The sequence below is a fragment of the Passer domesticus genome, chromosome 9, assembly GCF_036417665.1.
Source record: "Passer domesticus isolate bPasDom1 chromosome 9, bPasDom1.hap1, whole genome shotgun sequence".
Taxonomy (NCBI): domain Eukaryota; kingdom Metazoa; phylum Chordata; class Aves; order Passeriformes; family Passeridae; genus Passer; species Passer domesticus.
Genome location: NC_087482.1, coordinates 8438818 through 8457453, shown reverse-complemented (window position 1 = coordinate 8457453; position 18636 = coordinate 8438818). Strand labels below are relative to the sequence as shown.

Sequence of the window (18636 nt, the reverse complement as noted above, 5' to 3'; positions counted from 1 at the left end):
TGGGAGCAGGCACGGCCTCAGCTGCAGCCCCGGTGCTGCCTGTGGCGCAGGGAGCGGCCGTGGCTGTCCCTGTGCTCGGCTGCAGCACAGGGCCAGGCCGGAGCGGGGCCCTTGTGCCTCCGCTGCTGCTCGGCAGCACCGCCGGAGCCCGGGGCCGCGGCCCTTCCCCGCCGGGGCCGGGACCTGCCCGACAAGGGCGCGGCGGCTCCAGAGGCCCCGCCCGACCCCCAAGGATGGGCTCCGCCCGCCCGCTGGCCGCAAGGCTTGGCAGGAAGCTTTCTGCCCACTTTGCACAGCCTCCACCCAGAGTGGCCCTTTGCTGCGCTGAGGAGACTGAAAAACCCCGCTGCACATCTCATGAGGGATCCCTGCACACCTTAGTAGAGACCATCAAGACTCCTTTATGCCTCCTGAGGGATCCCTGCACCCCTCAGCAGAGACCCCAAAATATCCCTCTGTGCCTCGCAGAGAATCAGTGTTCACCAATGCAGAGACCCCAGGGCAGCCTTGTGTGCCTCACAAAAGACCACAGCCTCCTGCCCACCTTAGGAAGGACTCAGCTCCTCTCCAGGCCTTGACGGCAAGCACTAAACCGCCACGTTAATCACAAGGTACTCAAGCCCCTGCCAGCCTTACGGATGTCTCCAGTCCCCTGTATGCCACAGAAGAGATCTCAAATCCCCTGAGAACCTCACGAGGAACCCCAGCCCCATGCACCACTCTACAAAGGACGCAAAGCCCTGCATGCCTTCCTGCAAAACCCAACACCTACAAAACCCCCCCTCCAGCTGGTGTGCCACATGAGGGACCCTGGCCTACTGCCATCCTTACAGGCTTTTATATGGCATGCCCAATGCCCGGCATGCCATAGAAAAGCCTGGCTTGTCATTAACTCTAGCCAGCAGTGTGTTCCCTGGCAGAAACCAATTCCCTTCTGGGCATGGGGAAGACGTGTTGTGGTGCCGGCTGCATCTGTGGGAGCAATGGGGAGCGTGAGCCCGTGCTGTGCTGCACTGCTGAGCTGGCAGCACGGTGAATACGGGCAGGACGTTCTCTGTTTCCCCCAGAGCTGGGGCCTGCAGGCACCTTGCCGGCCCTTGGCACAGGCTGTGCCAGCCAACAAAGCCCAGCAGGCCGGGAGGAGAGCCCGGGGGCAGCGCAGCTGCTTGGGCAGCGGCTGCTGCCAGGGACACGGACCAAAGCCATCCCTGAGCAGCCACTGCCACCCCTGGCCCTCCCTGCCCCGTGACAGCTACCCCAGCCCCAGGGGACAGGCTCAGGCCCACTAAGGACACACTGGAGCCTTGCTCTCCCTCTCTGTCCTTTCCCCACCATGGGCACCCCATGCAGTCACTCCCCAGGTTTCAGGATGTGTCCCCCATGGAAGGACCCCAGCAGGACTGCTCAGAACCCGAGTGCCCTGAGCCTGCTTGGGATAATTCCCCTGAGCTGTGCTGGTCTTGTCTGGGCTGTGTAAGACTAAACATTAAGAATTAAAGGCAATTTTACTTTTATTGCCCAAGTGTCAGAAGATTCTAGGTTTCCTTAACTGTAAAACTACTTTGTCAAATGCAGAACTGTTGGAGGAAAGGGGAACAAATATCTGGTGTCCGTATTCTATGAAAAACTCTTCTCAATGCTACAAAGGAAAAATATATCTAAATGTTTTAAAATGAAAGACAAAGATAACATGAGGGTGCTGTTAGTCTGATGAGCCCCATGCCCAGCTGCTGCCTGCCCATGCCTGGCTGTGCCCAGACGAGCAGCTCCGCCAGTGCTGGTGGTAGCACACAGACACCTGAGCTGAACCTGGACTCAAGCCTGTGATAGATGAATAATGCGACAGTTGACTCTCACAATTAAAGGATAAATATCATGCATATATGTTAAGAGAAGTTTTATATATATATAGATATGTTTTACCCCCTGTTGTGTTGTTATCTTGGGATTACCTGAGTTTGAGACATTTAAGAGGGTCACCTTGCTACGAGAGCAGCACCTGACCTCCAATCGAGATGTAAGGAAGTAAACTCCAGCACTGCACATCAAAGAAGGAGTCGATAGACAGAACTTTAAGAAGGGCAAAAGAGTTAAAAGGTGAGATCTCCATTGCGTGCATGAGAATGTGGTGGGAAAAATCCTCTACTCCCGGCACAGTAACATTGTCTTTATTCAGTGTCCTGTTATATTTCTAATAAGGTTTTTAATAAACATCTAAAATTTTTACAAGTAAATATAACTTTTTGAATAATCCATTCCCTGGCTAGAGGGCTGCACCTCCTATCCTGGATGGGCAGCTAGGTCATTCCCTTCAGGGAGAGACGGATCTGTTCTAGACAGTGGTTGTAGCATACTTCCAGCTACAAGCTGGTAATACACCTGTGGTAAGGACAACGGACACTGGCACGGAGATGCATGATGACAGGCCAAGTTCTCCATGGCTGAGGTATTAGGCCGGTCTTGTGAAGTGGGAGAGGTGCTCCTGTGGAGAGAGGAGGTGGCTGAGGCCCCAGCTGCCAGTGGCACACAGGGACCCTCGTGCACAGCAGGGCCCGAGCTGGCAAGGCTCCCCAGCACGGCTGAAGCTGCTGGCACAGCTGGGCCCAGCTGGACAGCTGCCCCTCAAGGCCCTGGCCAGCAGGGCACGGCTCTGGGCAGGGTCCCTGGCCAGGAGCGGGCCCCAGAGCGCCTCTGCCTTTCAAGGGCAACCTCGGCCCTGCCCTTTCTCCTCCCCACCTCCCTCTGCCTCTGCCCCGAGCCCCTGGGGCTGCTCTTGGCCAGGCAGCCTCAGTGGGAGCCAGCTCTGGCTGCAGCCCCAGCGGGGCACCCCAGGACAAGGCCCAGCAATTGAGAGGCCAATGGAAGCACTGGGCAGCAGCAGAACCCTCAGCAGAGTTATTTGGACAATCATGGACTGGCCACAACCCCACTGCAGCCTCAATGGGAATGTTCCCCGACCACGTTAGACTTTCAAAAGAAGCTGTTTGAGGGGGAGAGCAACAAAACACTCACTGTTTTCTGTTCCAGGAATACCCAATTCCAAAGCAGCACAACATGAAGACAAGCTCCAAAGAAAGCACGCCTGCCAGTAACCCTAGCCAGCAGCCTGTTCCCTGACAGAAACCCCTTCCGAGGCCATCCTGGGCATTGGGAACAGGTCTTGTGATGCTGGCTGCATCTGTGGGAGCGATGGGGAGCGTGAGCCCGTGCTGTGCTGCACTGCTGAGCTGGCAGCACGGTGAATACGGGCAGGACGTTCTCTGTTTCCCCCAGAGCTGGGGCCTGCAGGCACCTTGCCGGCCCTTGGCACAGGCTGTGCCAGCCAACAAAGCCCAGCAGGCCGGGAGGAGAGCCCGGGGGCAGCGCAGCTGCTTGGGCAGTGGCTGCTGCCAGGGACATGGGCCAAAGCCACCCCTGAGCAGCCACTGCCACCCCTGGCCCTCCCTAACAAATTCTAGGTTACATCTGTGAATTGCATGCTACACTTTCCTTCATGTTTTTCCCAATACCAGGAAGTTTCTGTATATAGTAACGCCCTTGAGAATCTCTAATTATTTTCAGGGGGTTTTTTTTTTGGGTTTTTTTTTTTGGTTTTTTTTTTTTTTTTAATTGAGACAGATGAAACAGCCTTATTGGTTTTAGTTTTGGCAGGTCTGTTTTTTTTCTTTGCATGATGGTTTACTTATTATCTACATTTAAGCTTGTTTTTATTTATGGGTTTTTTGTTCCCCAAGCAATTATTTTGACAGTCTTTTGTTCACTTCTTACTTAATGTTCCATAGATGAATAGTTTGGACTCTCTTTTTATAGGAAAATAAAGATCTCAGAAAGCTCTATTTTTAATTTTGATAACATTCTCTCTCCCCGCTCCTAGCCTTCACAATGATCGTTTTTGAAACATCACTGAGGATAGGTAGAGTTATTTGGGAAATAACCAATAGGCCTGGCTTAACCTGGGTATTGGATTATTATTTTCAGTGCTATAAACCTACATTGCTTCAAGGTTCACACCACGGTCCTGATTTGTGGCTCAATGCATGGACGCCTGTCTGAATTAAAAGAATGTTTGTGAGGCAGCTGAAGAGCTTAGACTCCAGAGATTAAAATTCCTGGGAGGAGGAGGTGGAGGAAGAAAGGATAAAATCCTGATTCAAAGGGTTTTTTCTCACTTTTAGTATGCCAGAAGTATGGTAGACTACACCTGTCTTCAAATGTCATTTGGTTACAGAACAGCTCTCTACAGTGTCAGACTCCAGGAGAAATGACTGAACACTTTGCCTCCCAATGCATCAGCTTTAATTCTAGTGAAAGGTAGGCCTTAATTACAGTCCAATTGGAGCAAATCAACAAAGCAGTCTAGCCATTGTGTGAATGGCAAGAGGAATTTGCTTGTGAACAGATGACTATGTCCCACTCAGTAATGAACAAAATTTGCCCTGACTTGGAAGAAAGTAGACAAGGAGCAATGCAGTATTTGGGGTTTATCCAGGGATAAATGGGGCAAGAAGCTGTAACAACTTAACCTGTTTTACAGAACACAAGTACTGATACGGCCAATAATGAACCCACATGAAGGGATCTTCAGGACATTCCTTTATTTCTCTAACCAGGAATGGGAAGCAAAATGCTGGCATTTATCTGAACTGGAAGCCGTGTTCCTCTCCTTTTTCTCCTTGAGCACACTGTGTGTTATTTGCAGACTTCACTGCCCAGCCCATCAATCCTCTCGTGGCCAATTGCTAAATGGCACAAGTACCAAAATACAGGTGCCAGCATAATCAGCCCAGCACTAATGCAGCACTGCTTTGATGGTGCACAGGAACACAGAATGGCTTGGGTAGGAAGGGACATTTAAAGGCCATCTAGTCCCAATGGCCTGGAGTGAGCAGGGACACCTTGAACTAGGTCAGGTTGCTCAGAGCAGGAGCTTGAATGTCTGCAGGGATGGATGTCCGCCTCTCTGGGTAACCTGTGCCAGGGTTTCATAACAAACAGTGTAAAAAATGTGTTTCTTTCATCTAGTCTGAATTGACCATCTTTTAGATTAAAACCATTCCCCCTCGGTTTGGTCACAAAAGACTCTATTAAAAATTCTGTCCCCATCTCTTTACAAGCCCCCATAAGGCCCTGAAAGGCAGCAATCAGGTGTCCCTGGAGTCTTCTCTCTTCCAGGCTGAACACTGCCAGCTCTCCCAGCCTGTCTCCAAAGCAGAAGGGCTCCAGCCCTCAGAGCTTTTTGTCCCTCCTCTGGACTAGATCCAACAGGACCGTGTCCTTCCTGTCTTGGGGACCCAGAGCAGGATGCAGTACTCTGTCGTGGTAGAGACTGAGACACTACAAAGCAACACAGTCCATTTCCAGAAGGCTTCAAACCCTGTTTTTATTCTAGTCTGCATGCTTTTTCTGCATTTTTACAAAGCTCTTAACTTTATACTTTACTCATTGGTCGCGAGATACAAGCAAAATACTCATTGGAATAGGGAGTTGCAGGTTTCTTTTATTTATCCTTTCTTTCTTGGTTTCTATGATCAATGACATAGAAAATTGCTAGAAAACTATTTTAGTTGTAAACATGGATCCTCCTACCTAACTTCTCGATGGCTCACAGAGGTCACTGTAAAACGTCTTCCACAGTACTCCAGGTGGGGTCCCACCAGAGCAGAGGGGGGGAGTCACCTCCTTCAACCTGCTGGGCACTCTCCTTTGGATGCACATGGCTGGCTCATGTCCAGCCTCTCTTCTAGCAGCAACCCCAAGTCCTTCTCGGCAGAGCTGCTCTGCATCCCTTCATGTCCCAGCCTGTGAGATCAGCTGAGCTGGGACTGTGTCACAGCCCTTGGGCAGAGCAGCTGAGCAGGATGAGCTCCCTTCCGAAGAAAGCAGAACCCACTCCAAAGATCTCCACCCTGGCCATGAGGTCACAGAAGGCTCTGAGATCACAGAGGTGCCAGAGCCCCGTGGTTGCAGAGCAGCACAAGGAGCCAGCAGTCAGTCCCTGAGCACAACTGTTGCGGCGGCAGCAGCAGCGGTGGCAGCAGCGGTGCTGACATTGGGACAGCGGTGTCAGGACAGAGGTGGCAGCAAGAGCTGCGGGACTGGCAGAGGGCAAGGCAGCATGGCCCTTGCTCTGCACCTCTTCCTCCTGCTCCTCCTGGCCGTGGCCCTGCCTGCCAGGGCTGCACAGGCTGCTCCACTCCAAGTGTGGCGAGCAGGTGAGCCGGCAGCCTGGATCCCCTTTCCCGGCACAGCGCTCCCTGCTCCCCGGGAAGCGCTGGGGATGGTTTTGCCCAGGGCTTTGGGGAGGGTTTCCTCTGTGGGAGGGAGAGAGCCCCCATGGTCCCTGGGCTCCTCCAGCCACCACTCCAGGGATGTTGCACAGGGCCTGCAAAGTGGGTGGAGAGTGACCAGAGCCAGTCCAGAGCTCCCCAGGCCCGTGTGCTGCTTTGGCCTTGTCCACTGACAACTGGCAGCCAAGGCCTTACCCGACCCCCTTGCAGTGCCCAGTTCTCTAAGGCAGAGGAGGATCCCAGCACACCATGGAAATGGGTCTGATCTGATCTGTGCTCCCCTCTAGATGAGCATGCTAGGAAGGCTTCTCCAGCAGCTTGGCTTAATGATGATTTCCAGGGTCTTAACCCTCCACCAGGTATGTTTTCAATGTTGGTAAAAGAATAATCATTGAGAACCTTGCAGGAATCAGGTGACAGGAGCTTCTGTGGCTGTTGAGTTTCAGGTGTGTCTGCAGGAAAGACTTTTCAGGCTCCTTTCCTGGTTGCTGCACACAAGCCCCGCTCCCATGGCACGGGTGAGTAGTGTGTGACTGCTGACCCCGCAGGCTGAGCCCTGGTTCAGTGGGATCCATTCACCTGAAATGCAAATGCTTTTATTAAGGTCCTCCGAGAAGGAGGAACAAACCTGGAGGAGACAGGAAGTCCCTGGAGGCATCCAAACACATGCACAGGATCTGGAGTGACCTGGAGAGACAAAGTGGTGGGTGCATTTCCCTCATGCTTCCCCTGGGACTCAGCAGCCGGGGGCTTTGGCTGCACATCTGGACACGCCGTGCCCGGCACAGTGGGAAGGGATCCATGGCAGCCTCGCTGCCCCGCTGCTGCTGCTGCTGCTGCTTTCATGCCCTGCAGGGCTGTTTCCCAGCCTGGCCTGGCTGCAGCTTCTGCCCAGCCCCTGCAGGAAGGCATTTGGCATCAGCTGCCAGGGAGCCCAAACTGCACCATGGGCCATGCCCACCCTGAGATCCCCTGCACTTTCCCAGTCTGTGAGCGCATCTGGAGGGGCAGTTCTTTGGAGGAGGAAGGGCCCTGGTCTTTCTCCTTAATCTTATCCATTACTTAAACAAGCATTGCCTCCTGAGAATGCCACATTCCCATTGGGAAACAAACCCTCCTGATTCAGCTGTCCTTTTTCCTTTCTGCAGACATGGAAGGAGAGAGTGTGCTGACAGCTGCATTTCCCGGAGGAAGCAGTGGCTCCATGGCAGCCTCTGCCCCAGGAAGGGAGGCGATGCCAGGCAAAGGCCCCGGAGGTAATTGCTGTGCCTCTGGGCCTGAGCCCTGCTGAGGCTTCAGCTGCCCTCTCTGCTGCTTGGCAGTGCAGGCACACAGCATTACCTGACCCCCTTGCAGTGCTTGGTTCCCTATACAAGGGGATCCCAGCACAGCATGGAACAGTTCCCATCTGTGCTCCTTTCTAGACTGGGAACGTGACTTCCATCACTGGGAAACGCTGTTAAAGCACAGTTTAAGGATGTTGGAGCTTGGTGATGGTAGGTTTTCAGCAACTCTTTGCTAACAGAGCAATCATTGTCCAAGTGTAATCATTGTCCAGAGTGATATTCCTCTGTCATTTCCCTTAAGATCCTCCGAAGTTTGATGGATTCTGGAAATCCTGGCCTCCAAATTTCTACTCTTGTACCCTACAGTGATCTCACAGGATTGCTGTCAGTGGGAGGAAGGAGCGTTTAGCTGTCCATCTTCCTCCCGTGTGCAATGCCAGTGTGTCCTTCCATGTGCTCTGTGCAGCCAGGGAGAAGGGCAGAGAGGGAAGGGGCCGGGCCCAGGGCTGTGCCCCGGGGCTGAGCCTTTGGCAGCTCCTTTGCCAGCCCCAGGGAGCCTGAGCTGCTCCTGCTGCCACTGCCACACCCTGGCCCTGCCTGGGGCTGGCTTTAGAGCTGCTGGCAGCTCCAGGGAGTCCTTTCTGCCCCAACTGCCCTGCAAGGGGCTCCTTCCATGCCAGTGTGGGGCCACTGCAGGCACGTGCTCCCCATGCCCCTGCTCCTGAGTGGGAGGCAGAGCTGAGGGAGTGCCTTGGAGGGCACCAATCACCCAGGTGCCCTTACTGCCACTCGGGCCTGAAGGAGAATCTTCAACAGTGTCACAGGAGCTGTTCTGTCCGTCCTTTGCAGGTGAACCTGATGATGAAGACAATCCTGATGACGAAGATAATACGTTTGATGAAGATGATCTGGATTCCCAATGTGTACCCATTACTGAGCCTCTGGGAGATGCTGAGGGTAGGTCAAGGCCTTTTCCCTGGGAGAGCTGCCAGCTCAGAGCCCAAAGCTTGGCCAGGGGGGCATCACTGCAGGTGCCAGCACAGAACCAGGCACGTGTGTGCCCTCGCCCTGCGCGATCCCCTCACCGCTCCTGCAGCTCAGTGGTGCCCGTGCAGATCAGCAGAGATGGCAGAAGCTTCTGTGGCTGTTGAGTTTCAGGTGTGTCTGCAGGGAGGACTTTGGTGGATGTTGCACACAAGCCCCACTCCCATCGCAGGGGTGAGTAGTGTGTCCCTGCTGTCCCCACAGGCTGGGACTTCGTTTTGTGGGATCCATTCCTGGGAAACGGAAATATTTCTCTTAAGGTCCTCCAAGAAGGAAGAAGAAACCTACAGGAGCTCGTAAGTCCCTGGACATTTCCAAACATCTGGAACAAAAACAGAGTGGCGTGGACAGCCAGCGTGGTGGGTGCATTTCCCTCAGCCTTCCCCTGGGACAGAGTAACCGGGGACTTTGGCTGCACATCTGGACACGCCGTGCCCGGCACAGCGGGAAGTCATCCATGCACCACAGTCCATGCACACCCTAAGATCCCCCTGCAATTTCCCAGTCTCTGAGCATATCTGGAGGGGCCTGCTCTTTGCAGGAGAGAGGGCCCTGGAGCAGCTCCAAAATCCTGGCCATTTTCCTTGTCCTTATCCATGTCTTTGACAAGTGTTACCTGGAACAGAAGGGCACAGCACAGAGGAATTATAGCATGCAGGGTCAGGGGTTTGGGTACTGAGCAGTCCTGTGCCAAGGGGCAGCAAAATGCCTGCAGGCCCCAGCTCTGGGGGAAACAGGGAGTGAGGACGTCCTGCCCGTATGCACCACGCTGCATTTCAGCAGTGCAGCACAGCACGGGCTCACGCTCCCCATTGCTCCAACAGATGCAGCCGAGAACTCAACAGATTGGAAAAGCATGAGAAGAACTTTCAGCTCGGAAACATCCTTTTTGATTACGTTGATGGCCATTGTGGCACCTGCAGCACTGTCCCTGATGATGTGCTATGCCAGAATCTGGTATTGCTCGAAGAGAAAATGGTGAGTGTTTCGCGATTCTCTGTCTCAAGCAGCTTCCTTTAAAGGCTGCTCATAGTCAGGGAATATTCCCAGAGAGTTTGCAGTGGAGCTGTGGCCAGTCCCTGGTTGTCCAGATATCTCTGCTGAGGGTTCTGCTGCTGCCCAGTGCTTCCATTGGCCTCTCAATTGCTGGGCCTTGTCCTGGGGGCCCCGCTGGGGCTGCAGCCAGTGCTGGCTCCCACTGAGGCTGCCTGGCCAAGAGCAGCCCCAGGGGCACAGGGCAGAGGCAGAGGGAGGTGGGGAGGAGAAAGAGCAGGGCTGAGATTGCCCTTGAAAGGCAGAGGCGCTCTGGGGCCCGCTCCTGGCCAGGGACCCTGCCCAGAGTCGTGCCCTGCTGGCCGGGGCCTTGAGGGGCAGCTGTCCAGCTGGGCCCAGCTGTGCCAGCAGCTCCAGCCGTGCTGGGGAGCCTTGCCAGCTCTGGGCCCTGCTGTGCAGGAGGCTCCCTGTGTGCCACTGGCAGCTGGGGCCTCAGCCACCTCCTCTCTGCACAGGAGCACCTCGGGACAGGAGTTGGAAGACGGTGGCTGCACCTCACACCCAGCCAGCGTGAGCAGCTCCTCCAGCAGCAGGGACGGTCTGGACAGCCCTCTCAAGTCTTCTGTGAAGAGGACCCCAGAACCACCAACTACGAGGGAACCTCCTTTTACCCCGTAGATCCCACTGCCACCTGCTCTCCCCATGGGCCTCCCCAAGCTGCCTTCATCCCTTTTTTTCTCTCCGTCTGTCCCATCCCAGCCAACTCGAGTTCCTCTAGGGACCCCAGGACCAGCCCAGCACCTTCCAGCCCCTCCGGAGACCAACACATCCCTTCCTCTGCCTCTGAGACCCCTGGCCTTGCCCTCTAGGAATCACTGAAGGCGACACCCCACCCCACCGCCCCCCACCCTCCCCACTCCCAGTTGCAGGGTAGGCAGCGGCCCATTCTTCTGTTGAAATAAAGAGAAGGATCTGTGTTGTGGTTTCAAAGCAAAACCAGTGAGAGACTCCAAGTCAGAAATACAATTTATTAGAAAAAGGGAAAAAAAAAACCAAAATTCATGCAATAATACAAAAGAAAAACCACTGACAGGCTCAGAATACAGCCTGCTGACACCCTGCTAGTTAGGGTGGTGGTAGCAGTCCAGATGAAATGGACTTGTGGAAGTGGTGATCCTGTAGAAACAATCTGGTAGCTTTCATCCTCTGGAAAAGCAGTGGGTAAGGGCGGCGGTTCCTCTGGGAATCCAGTGGAAAGACTGCTTGTTGTGTTCCAAAACCCAGATTATATCCAGCTGGGGATGCTTAGCTCCTCCCCCATGGGCAGAGCATCTCACAGTGGGCTGATAACATTCTGCCTCATGCTGTGGGTCCTTGATTAGCCATGAAACAGAAATGGCTCTGGGAGGGAGTTATCTCTGAGTCATGTGGCAAGACATTGATGGACCCATTAACAGGAGATAAGGAAGAAACAATGCCTCTCCTGGTTTCAGCAGCTCTTGAGGATGGGAATAGAACATAATTTTATATTATAACCTAGGACATAATCTAACCCTTATTCTATTACCATCTATACCCAAGCCAATATCCTCTTACTATATATATGTATCTATCTATCTATATATATTATATAAAATGAAACTTTACACACAATTCTTGCTTAAAATTAGGTTAGATTTCCTTGTGGTACACAACAACTTTCCTTGTCCTTCTGCATTACCTAGCCAGTGCAACCAGGTCCTTGAGCAAAAATACCCACAGATGGGTTTGCCCCTGCTTGTGGTGGGATTAATCCAAACAGTCTTTCCTAAAATACCTTTCATGTGTATCACAGGAACTTTGTCTCCATCCCCTGTGTGCAGGGGTTCAGACTGGGCAGCACCAGGATTGATAGGTCCTCAGGTTTTGACCATCCAGATGGCTTTTGCTAAGTTCAGTTCCCAGTTCCTGAAGGTTCCTCCACCAAGTGCCTTCAGGATAGTCTTAAGTAGTGCGTTGCATCATTCAACTTTCCCGGCAGCTGGTGTGTGATAGGGGATATGATATGTCCTTTCAATGCCATGTTCTCTGGCCCAGGTGTTGATAAGGCTGTTCTTGAAATGAATTCCATTGTCTGACTCAATTCTCTCAGGGGTGCCTTGTCTCCACAGGATTTGCTTTTCTAGGCCCAAGATGGTGTTCCAGGCAGTAGCATGAGGCACAGGGTAGGTTTCCAACCACTCTGTGGTAGGTTCTACCATGGTCAGCATGTAGCGCTTGCCTTGGCAGGTTTGGGGAAGCGTGGTGAGGTCAGTTTGCCAGGCTTCCCCATACCTGTACTTCAACCATCGCCCACCGTACCACAGAGGCTTCACCCGCTTGGCCTGTTTGATTGCAGCGCAGCTCTCGCAGTTGTGGATGACCTGTGAGATGTTGTCCATAGCAAGGCCCACCCCTCGGTCACGGGCCCATCGCTATGTTGCATCTCTCCCCTGACGACCAGAGGCACCGTGGGCCCAACGAGAGAGCTAGGAATGATTCTCCCTTGTGCTGCCAGTCTAGATCCACCTGTGATACTTTCACCTTGGCAGCTTGGTCCACCTGTTTGTTGTTGTGATGCTCTTCATTAGCCCGACTCTCGGGTACATGCACATCCACATGTCGAATCTCACGGTCAGCCTCTCTACTCGGGTGGCAATGTCCTGCCAAATCTTGGTGGCCCAGATGGGTTTCCCTCTGCGCTGCCAGTTGGCCTTTTTCCAGCAATGCAGCCATCCCCACAGAGCATTAGCTGCCATCCATGAATCGGCGTAGAGATAGAGCCTCAGCCACTTCTCTCGTTTGGCAATAGCCAAAGCCAGCTGGACGGCTTTAAGCTCTGCAACCTGACTTGATCCAGCTTGTCCCTCAGTAGCTTGTGCAACTTGTCCTGTGGGGTTCCACGCTGCAGCTTTCCATTTCCAGTTAGTGCCTATAATTCAGCAGGAACCATTACAGAAGAGGGCATATTGTCTGATAGGCTCCGGTAGCTCACTATATGGTGGGGCTTCCTTGGCACATGCCACTTGCTCCTCTTCTTCTTCAGAAGACAATCCAAAAGTCTCCCCTTCAGGCCAGTTTGATAGAATTTCCCAAATGCCAGGGCCATTCGCATTTCCAATCTGGGTGCGCTGCGTGATGAGGGCAATCCATTTGCTCCATGTGGTGTCAGTGGCGTGATGTGTGGAGGGAACATTTCCTTTAAACATCCAGCCCAGCACTGGTAGCTGGGGTGCCAGAAGCAGCTGCGTTTTGGTGCCAGTTACTTCTGAGGCAGCTTGAACTCCTTCATAGGCAGCCAAGATTTCCTTCTCTCTGGGAATGTAGTTTACTTCAGAGCCTTCATAACTCCATCTCCAGAATCCTAGTGGTCAGCCTTGAGTCTCACCAGGCACCTCTGCCAAAGACTCCAGGACAAACCATGGTTCCCAGCTGCAGAGTAGAGCACATTCTTCACCTCTGGTCCCATCCTGACTGGGCCAAGAGCTACCGCATGAGCGATTGCCTGCTTAATCTGGGCAAGGACTTGTTGCTGTTCAGGACACCAGTGGAAATCGTTCTTCTTGTGGGTGACAAGGTAGAGAGGGCTCACAATCTGCCTGTCCTCGGGAATGTGCATTCTCCAAAAGCCTACGGCACCTAGGAAAACTTGTGTTTTCTTCTCCTTGGTAGGTGGAGACAGAGCGGTGATCTTGTTGATTAACAGGATGATAAGGAAGAAACAATGCCCCTCCTGGTTTCAGCAGCTCTTGAGGATGGGAATGGAATACATGTTTATACTGTAACCTAGGACAAGCGGTCACCCCATTGTCCAGGTGGCAGCAGCAGCAAAGCCCACCCAGCACCAGCACTGACTGAGCTCCATGCCCAGGAGGAGCCGTGGATGCCCACGGTGTGGGCAGGCAGAAGCCAGGCAGGGACTGCTGTTGAAATGGAGGTTTTGGGGGGTTCAATTAAGTTAGCAATATATGGACTAAGCATTTAAATTTTAAATTGTAGAATTATATGTTGAATTTTAACCTTTTACTTAAGAAAACTCTGCCAAGGTACAAAGGGCATAGGAAAATGCAAATTTCTGAAGCTTCTTGCTATGAAGGACAATACCAGTGTCATAAACAGGGCAGGAGATCTTTCTCCTTTTTAATGCCTTTATTAAAAACATTCAGCTCAGGTTGTGGGAAACGACAGGTCGCCCGCACCCACGCTGCTCCCAGGAGTGGCACGGAGGAGGAGGATGATGCAGCTGTGTCCGCTGGTATGCAGGCAGAGCTGGGGCTTCCATCCTCGAGGGAGTAGTGGGAATTCCGCTTTTTTGTTCTAACATTACAGGTCCTCTTTCTAGCTGACATCCTTTCAGGTTAGGGTGAAAAGTAAAAAGGATCTTAGCAGATACTAAGGATTAAGTTCCTCACTTTTAGACATTACTTAGGTTTAATAATTCCATGTTGGCTTCTTGTTTTTAGGGGTTTTTTTCCTGGAAAATTGCAAAATTTGGTGAAATGCATTCTCATCTGCATACTAGCTCTGATGTCACCTCCCCCTGCAACCTTCAGGCTCCTGGGAAGCAGCAGGGGGACAACTGCGCTTGATTTCTAACCATTAACAGGTAATTGAAGAAAAACTATTAACAAGAGGTGATTGCAACATGAAGCTATCAACAACAAATAGTCAACATTTCAACTCTCAGCAACTGGCCCAACCGGTTTAACTTTGCAGCCTTAAAAAAACAAGGATAATTTGTGGGGAAGAACACACCAGGTGTGGAGACACAAGGCTTGACTCCATTTCAGAAGGCTGATTTATTATATATTCTATTAAAATAGTACATTAAAACTATACTAAAAGAACAGAGAGGAAAAAATGACCAGAAGGCTACAAAGAAGAATAATAGAATAGAATGCATAACAAAAATCTTGTGACTGCTCACAGGCTCAACACAGTTGGCTGTGATTGGTCATCAAGTGAAAACAATCCACATGGAGCAATGGAAGATGCATCTGTTGCATTCCACAGCAGCAGATCGTTATTGTTTACATTTCTTTCCTGAGGCACTCAGCTCCTCAGGAGGGGAAAAATCCTAGGAAAGGATTTTTAATAAAATATCATAGCTACAGATCACTTTTTTACTCATAACACCAGGAGAAGACCAGGGAATGCAAGAAGCCTAGACTAAGGAGCTCCTCTGTCTCCAAGCTGATCCAACCAACAGACGTACTCAGATAAGCACCAGGGGACCACAGTGCACGCACAAAGGAGAAAAGTTCAAAAGTTCAGTCATGAGGAAGACCACAGCCTTCGGCCTCAGAGAACACCAAAGACCCCAGTGTGACCACCACAGGAAACAACGCGTGCCTGATGGAGAAGGAAGACTCGCTCACAATATGATGATCGACAAGTCTCGTCTTTATTCCCGAATCACCGATTATTATACACCTTTTAATTAGCTCATGCATAGTGCAAAATCCCAGCTCACCATTGGCTAACTAGCTATCAGCTATCTACGTGCTGTTTTTGGTATAACTATCACCACTTTCCCAGGCTATCCCGCTCCACCACCTGTGTCTGTGCATTACTTCATCCGTGGGCCAAGGACACAGTTTAATCGGGATAGCAACTCCCCTCATTCTCTATCTCGGTGAAATTAATCTCACTGTGAGCTTTAGCTCGGAGCCAGCTTGTTACAAAGCTCTCAACATTTCCCCCGTTTTCTTTTTGAGCCGGAAGTGTTGTTTTCCAAGCCCTTTCCATCATCTGACTCACCATTCTTTGTATGCAATTAAGCAAGCATGGTAATACAAGCATTAGCAATACTATCACACAATATCTCTATAGCATATTGATACAGAATGATCTGATAAATTCATAGAACACATACTCTCAAATTCTTCACAACCATGGCCTTGAGCTAATAATAAGAAATCGATTGCTGCTCTATTCTGCAATACTGCATGATTTACACTTTGTACATCTTGAGACAGCATGTCCACTACCTGGGAGGTGGCGTTCAGTTCGTCTTTGGCCCAGCAGCCTAATTGCTTGGCCAAATTCATGGCCTTATTAGCTGCCCCTCCAGGTAAAAGTGTAGCTACTACTACCTGTTTCAGCTTGCTCCAGAATGTGGGTTGCCCTATTTGGCAGTCCCTCTGGAGCGAAGAGAACAGGACTTAAGTTGCTTGATGCAGTCGTCTAGTGCCTCCTCAACCCCACAGTCTTTTTTAATCGGTCCTACAGTGGATGTCTGTGTGAGGGGCACAAGCTTTCGACAGCGCGAAGCTATTATGTGAGTACGCACTTGCTTTTCTACTCGCTCACACAAGGTCTTAAGTTGCCAAGTAACATATGCCAAAATAATTTGCTCCGGGGCTTCATACAAGTCTAACGATCCTCTCAAATCAAGCCCTGTAAAATCCCTTAGTGCTTGCTGCCACGAGTTCTGCAAGTTCCAGGAGAATCGGCAGCTTGGGCACCAGTTCTGCCGAACAGTCGATTGCTCCAACCAAAACACCTTATTACAGCCTCCACAGTCTAGCACGATCCATGCAGCGCATTTATTGTCCCCACAGTCCAAGCATGGCTGTGATTGAGGGGCTTTTACTTCTACTGTAAGGTCCTGACACCACTCGATCCAATCGTCAGGAAGATGAACACAGGCACATCGCGCGTCGTTAGAGTAGGGCTGGAGGTGTTGCAAATAGGGCCGCAATATCAGCGTCAGTTGGTTGTGCACCTTCTCTTTGTCCTCCGGTGACAAGGCCGCAATGGTCCTGAACATCAGCTCGAGTCCACTTCGCGGGGATCCACAAGGGTCCTGTTGGAGAGGAAACACAAAGATATCCCCTCCCCCAGTATAGTACCCTGGCAGCTACTCCTGCTACATAAAGGGAGTCAGTCACAATATTCAAAGGACCTTTTAAATTCATCATTGCCTATACTACAGCTAAAAGTTCCAATGTCTGTAGACTGTCCCTGGCATCTGCATCTAACAAATGTTGTCACCACTGTCTTTGCTGTTTCCATGTCACGGCTGCTCTCCTGGACTTTTTACCAGCGTCCGTAAAGGCCGTGATAGCCCCCCTTAATGGTGACAGACTCCAAATGGGCTTTGTTATCCAGTCCCATTCTGTCATCCACTGGAGGGGACTAGGATGCATTTTCCCAGTCTCCACGACAGCTCCAGCTCCTAAAAGGGCTTCCTGGAGCTCCCCAGAGTTCACCAAATACCAGTCAAGCGTGTCCTTTTTAATGGGCAATCGTATTGTGGAAGGCTCTGCTCCTGTAACTTGGATTGCCCTAAAACGTCCTTTCTTTATGAGGGATGCAATCATTTCAATTTTCAGTCTCACAGTTCTCTGTTGCTGTAGCGGTGGAGAGAGCCACTCCAATACCCTGAGCTCCCCCGTTTTCTTTTCAAGCTGAGACAGGGCACCTGTTAAAACAGAAACAAATCCCACATCCCTGCAGGACTGAAGAATATTCTCAAAATCTTGGAGGTGAAAAATGGGTCCTGGTTTCATTTTGCAATGTTACATAAAGAAATGTTAAAATAAAAGTAATTAGGAATTAATTTAGATAATACACACAATCAACAACACATACAAAATAAAAAAATTACTAAACACTGTAACACTGAACTCTTATCCCAGAGTCTGCGACAGCTGACAAACCTTAAAATGACAGAGAATTGGAGAAACCATGTCCGGATTCATGTTTCTCCAAATCACCTCTGAAAATGGCTCAGCTGTCATAGATGGTCAAATTGCCAAGTCAAAAGGACTTGAATACTTTTTGATGCAGAAAACATCTGGGTTGATTGTCAGTCACTCCATCCAAATAGAGCTAGAGCTTGGCCAGAGCCCAAACTCTAATTGGTGAGTGTCACTTAACACATTTTTTAAACAGGGCTTTTAAAAACAACTGTTATAAACAAGAAACCTTAGGGTTACAAACCAATCAAACCAGCAAATAATTGAATCCTTCTGAAGTTTCTGTCAAGACAGAGATTTTCCAAACACAGCAAACTTCTTGAATTCTCTGCTGGAGTATTTCTGTAATAATAATTAAAAGAACTACAAAACTGGCAATTTGGATAAAAACCCTCAGAAACATCAAAATAGTTAGGAAATAAAAAGACAGGATCTTAAAGAGACACGTGTCTTGTAGGTGATCACACAAAAAAATAGAAAAACACATGAAAGCTGGCTGTAAATACTGCAACAATATCTTAATAATAATTCTTATCACAAAAATCTGAAAACTCCTTAACAAGAAGTGCTTGAAGGGGTTAAGACAACCTTCCCAAAGTATTCATCTAGTATTAACAACAGTCACTATCTATCAGCATTACTTACAAAAACTAAAAATAACAAAGATTATAAACTTAATATCAATAATTCTTAAAACTTTGAATCTTGGATAGATATTTTAAAACAAAACTGAAAAAGATGACAGATAATCTTAAACACAAATAATTTCACTTAAATTAAGGATAGTCAAAATAATTAGCACATTTACATCCATTTATCTAATGCCATCTCTTAATGAATAGAAGAAAGCAAAGACTATAAAGCCCATAGTATACAGAAATATTACAGTTTAAATCTTCTCATATGTAGTCCAAACAGAAACTAGGAAGTTTACTTAGACTCTGCCCCCCTAAAAGGTTGTTCTTGCCTCAGGCAAGGGAAAGGAAATGAAGTCATCAAACTCAAAGCCATCAAACCCAAATACTCAATCACTTTTAGAAAAGCAAACACATTTACAAAAAAAACTGGTAAACAAACTGTAAAGTCTGTGGAACAGTTGGGTGAAATGCCCCGTATAACATCTGGATGAAGCACTGTGTGAATTTTCAGAAGTTTTCTATCCTGATCTTGAAGGAAATTCCTGACCTGTTTTTTCTCAGACACTTGTTTGAATTGCTGCGATGGGCTGTCTGCTGTGGTTGCTAGGCAGCTGTGACAGGCCGGTGCTTGAGGAATGTCTGCCCGCACTCGTCTCCTGTGTGCTCC

At 50.2% G+C, this 18636-nt stretch overlaps 1 protein-coding gene across 3 annotated transcripts; it reads left to right on the top strand.

Moving 5' to 3' along the window:
- The first annotated feature begins 5988 nt into the window (after window positions 1–5988).
- Window positions 5989–9766, top strand: LOC135307116 (uncharacterized). 3 transcript variants are annotated; one of them, XM_064431767.1, is made up of 10 exons: window positions 5989–6212; window positions 6575–6646; window positions 6734–6805; window positions 6892–6990; window positions 7436–7543; window positions 7712–7783; window positions 8423–8530; window positions 8732–8791; window positions 8878–8913; window positions 9442–9766. In XM_064431767.1, the coding sequence occupies exons 1-10, from the start codon at window positions 6116–6118 to the stop codon at window positions 9597–9599; spliced, it is 882 nt and encodes a 293-aa protein (XP_064287837.1). In that variant the 5' UTR covers window positions 5989–6115; the 3' UTR covers window positions 9600–9766. The 3 variants fall into 3 exon arrangements, with proteins under 3 accessions (XP_064287837.1, XP_064287835.1, XP_064287838.1); XM_064431765.1 differs by having other exon boundaries at window positions 8878–8976; XM_064431768.1 differs by lacking the exon at window positions 7712–7783 and having other exon boundaries at window positions 8878–8976.
- The last annotated feature ends 8870 nt before the right edge of the window (window positions 9767–18636 follow it).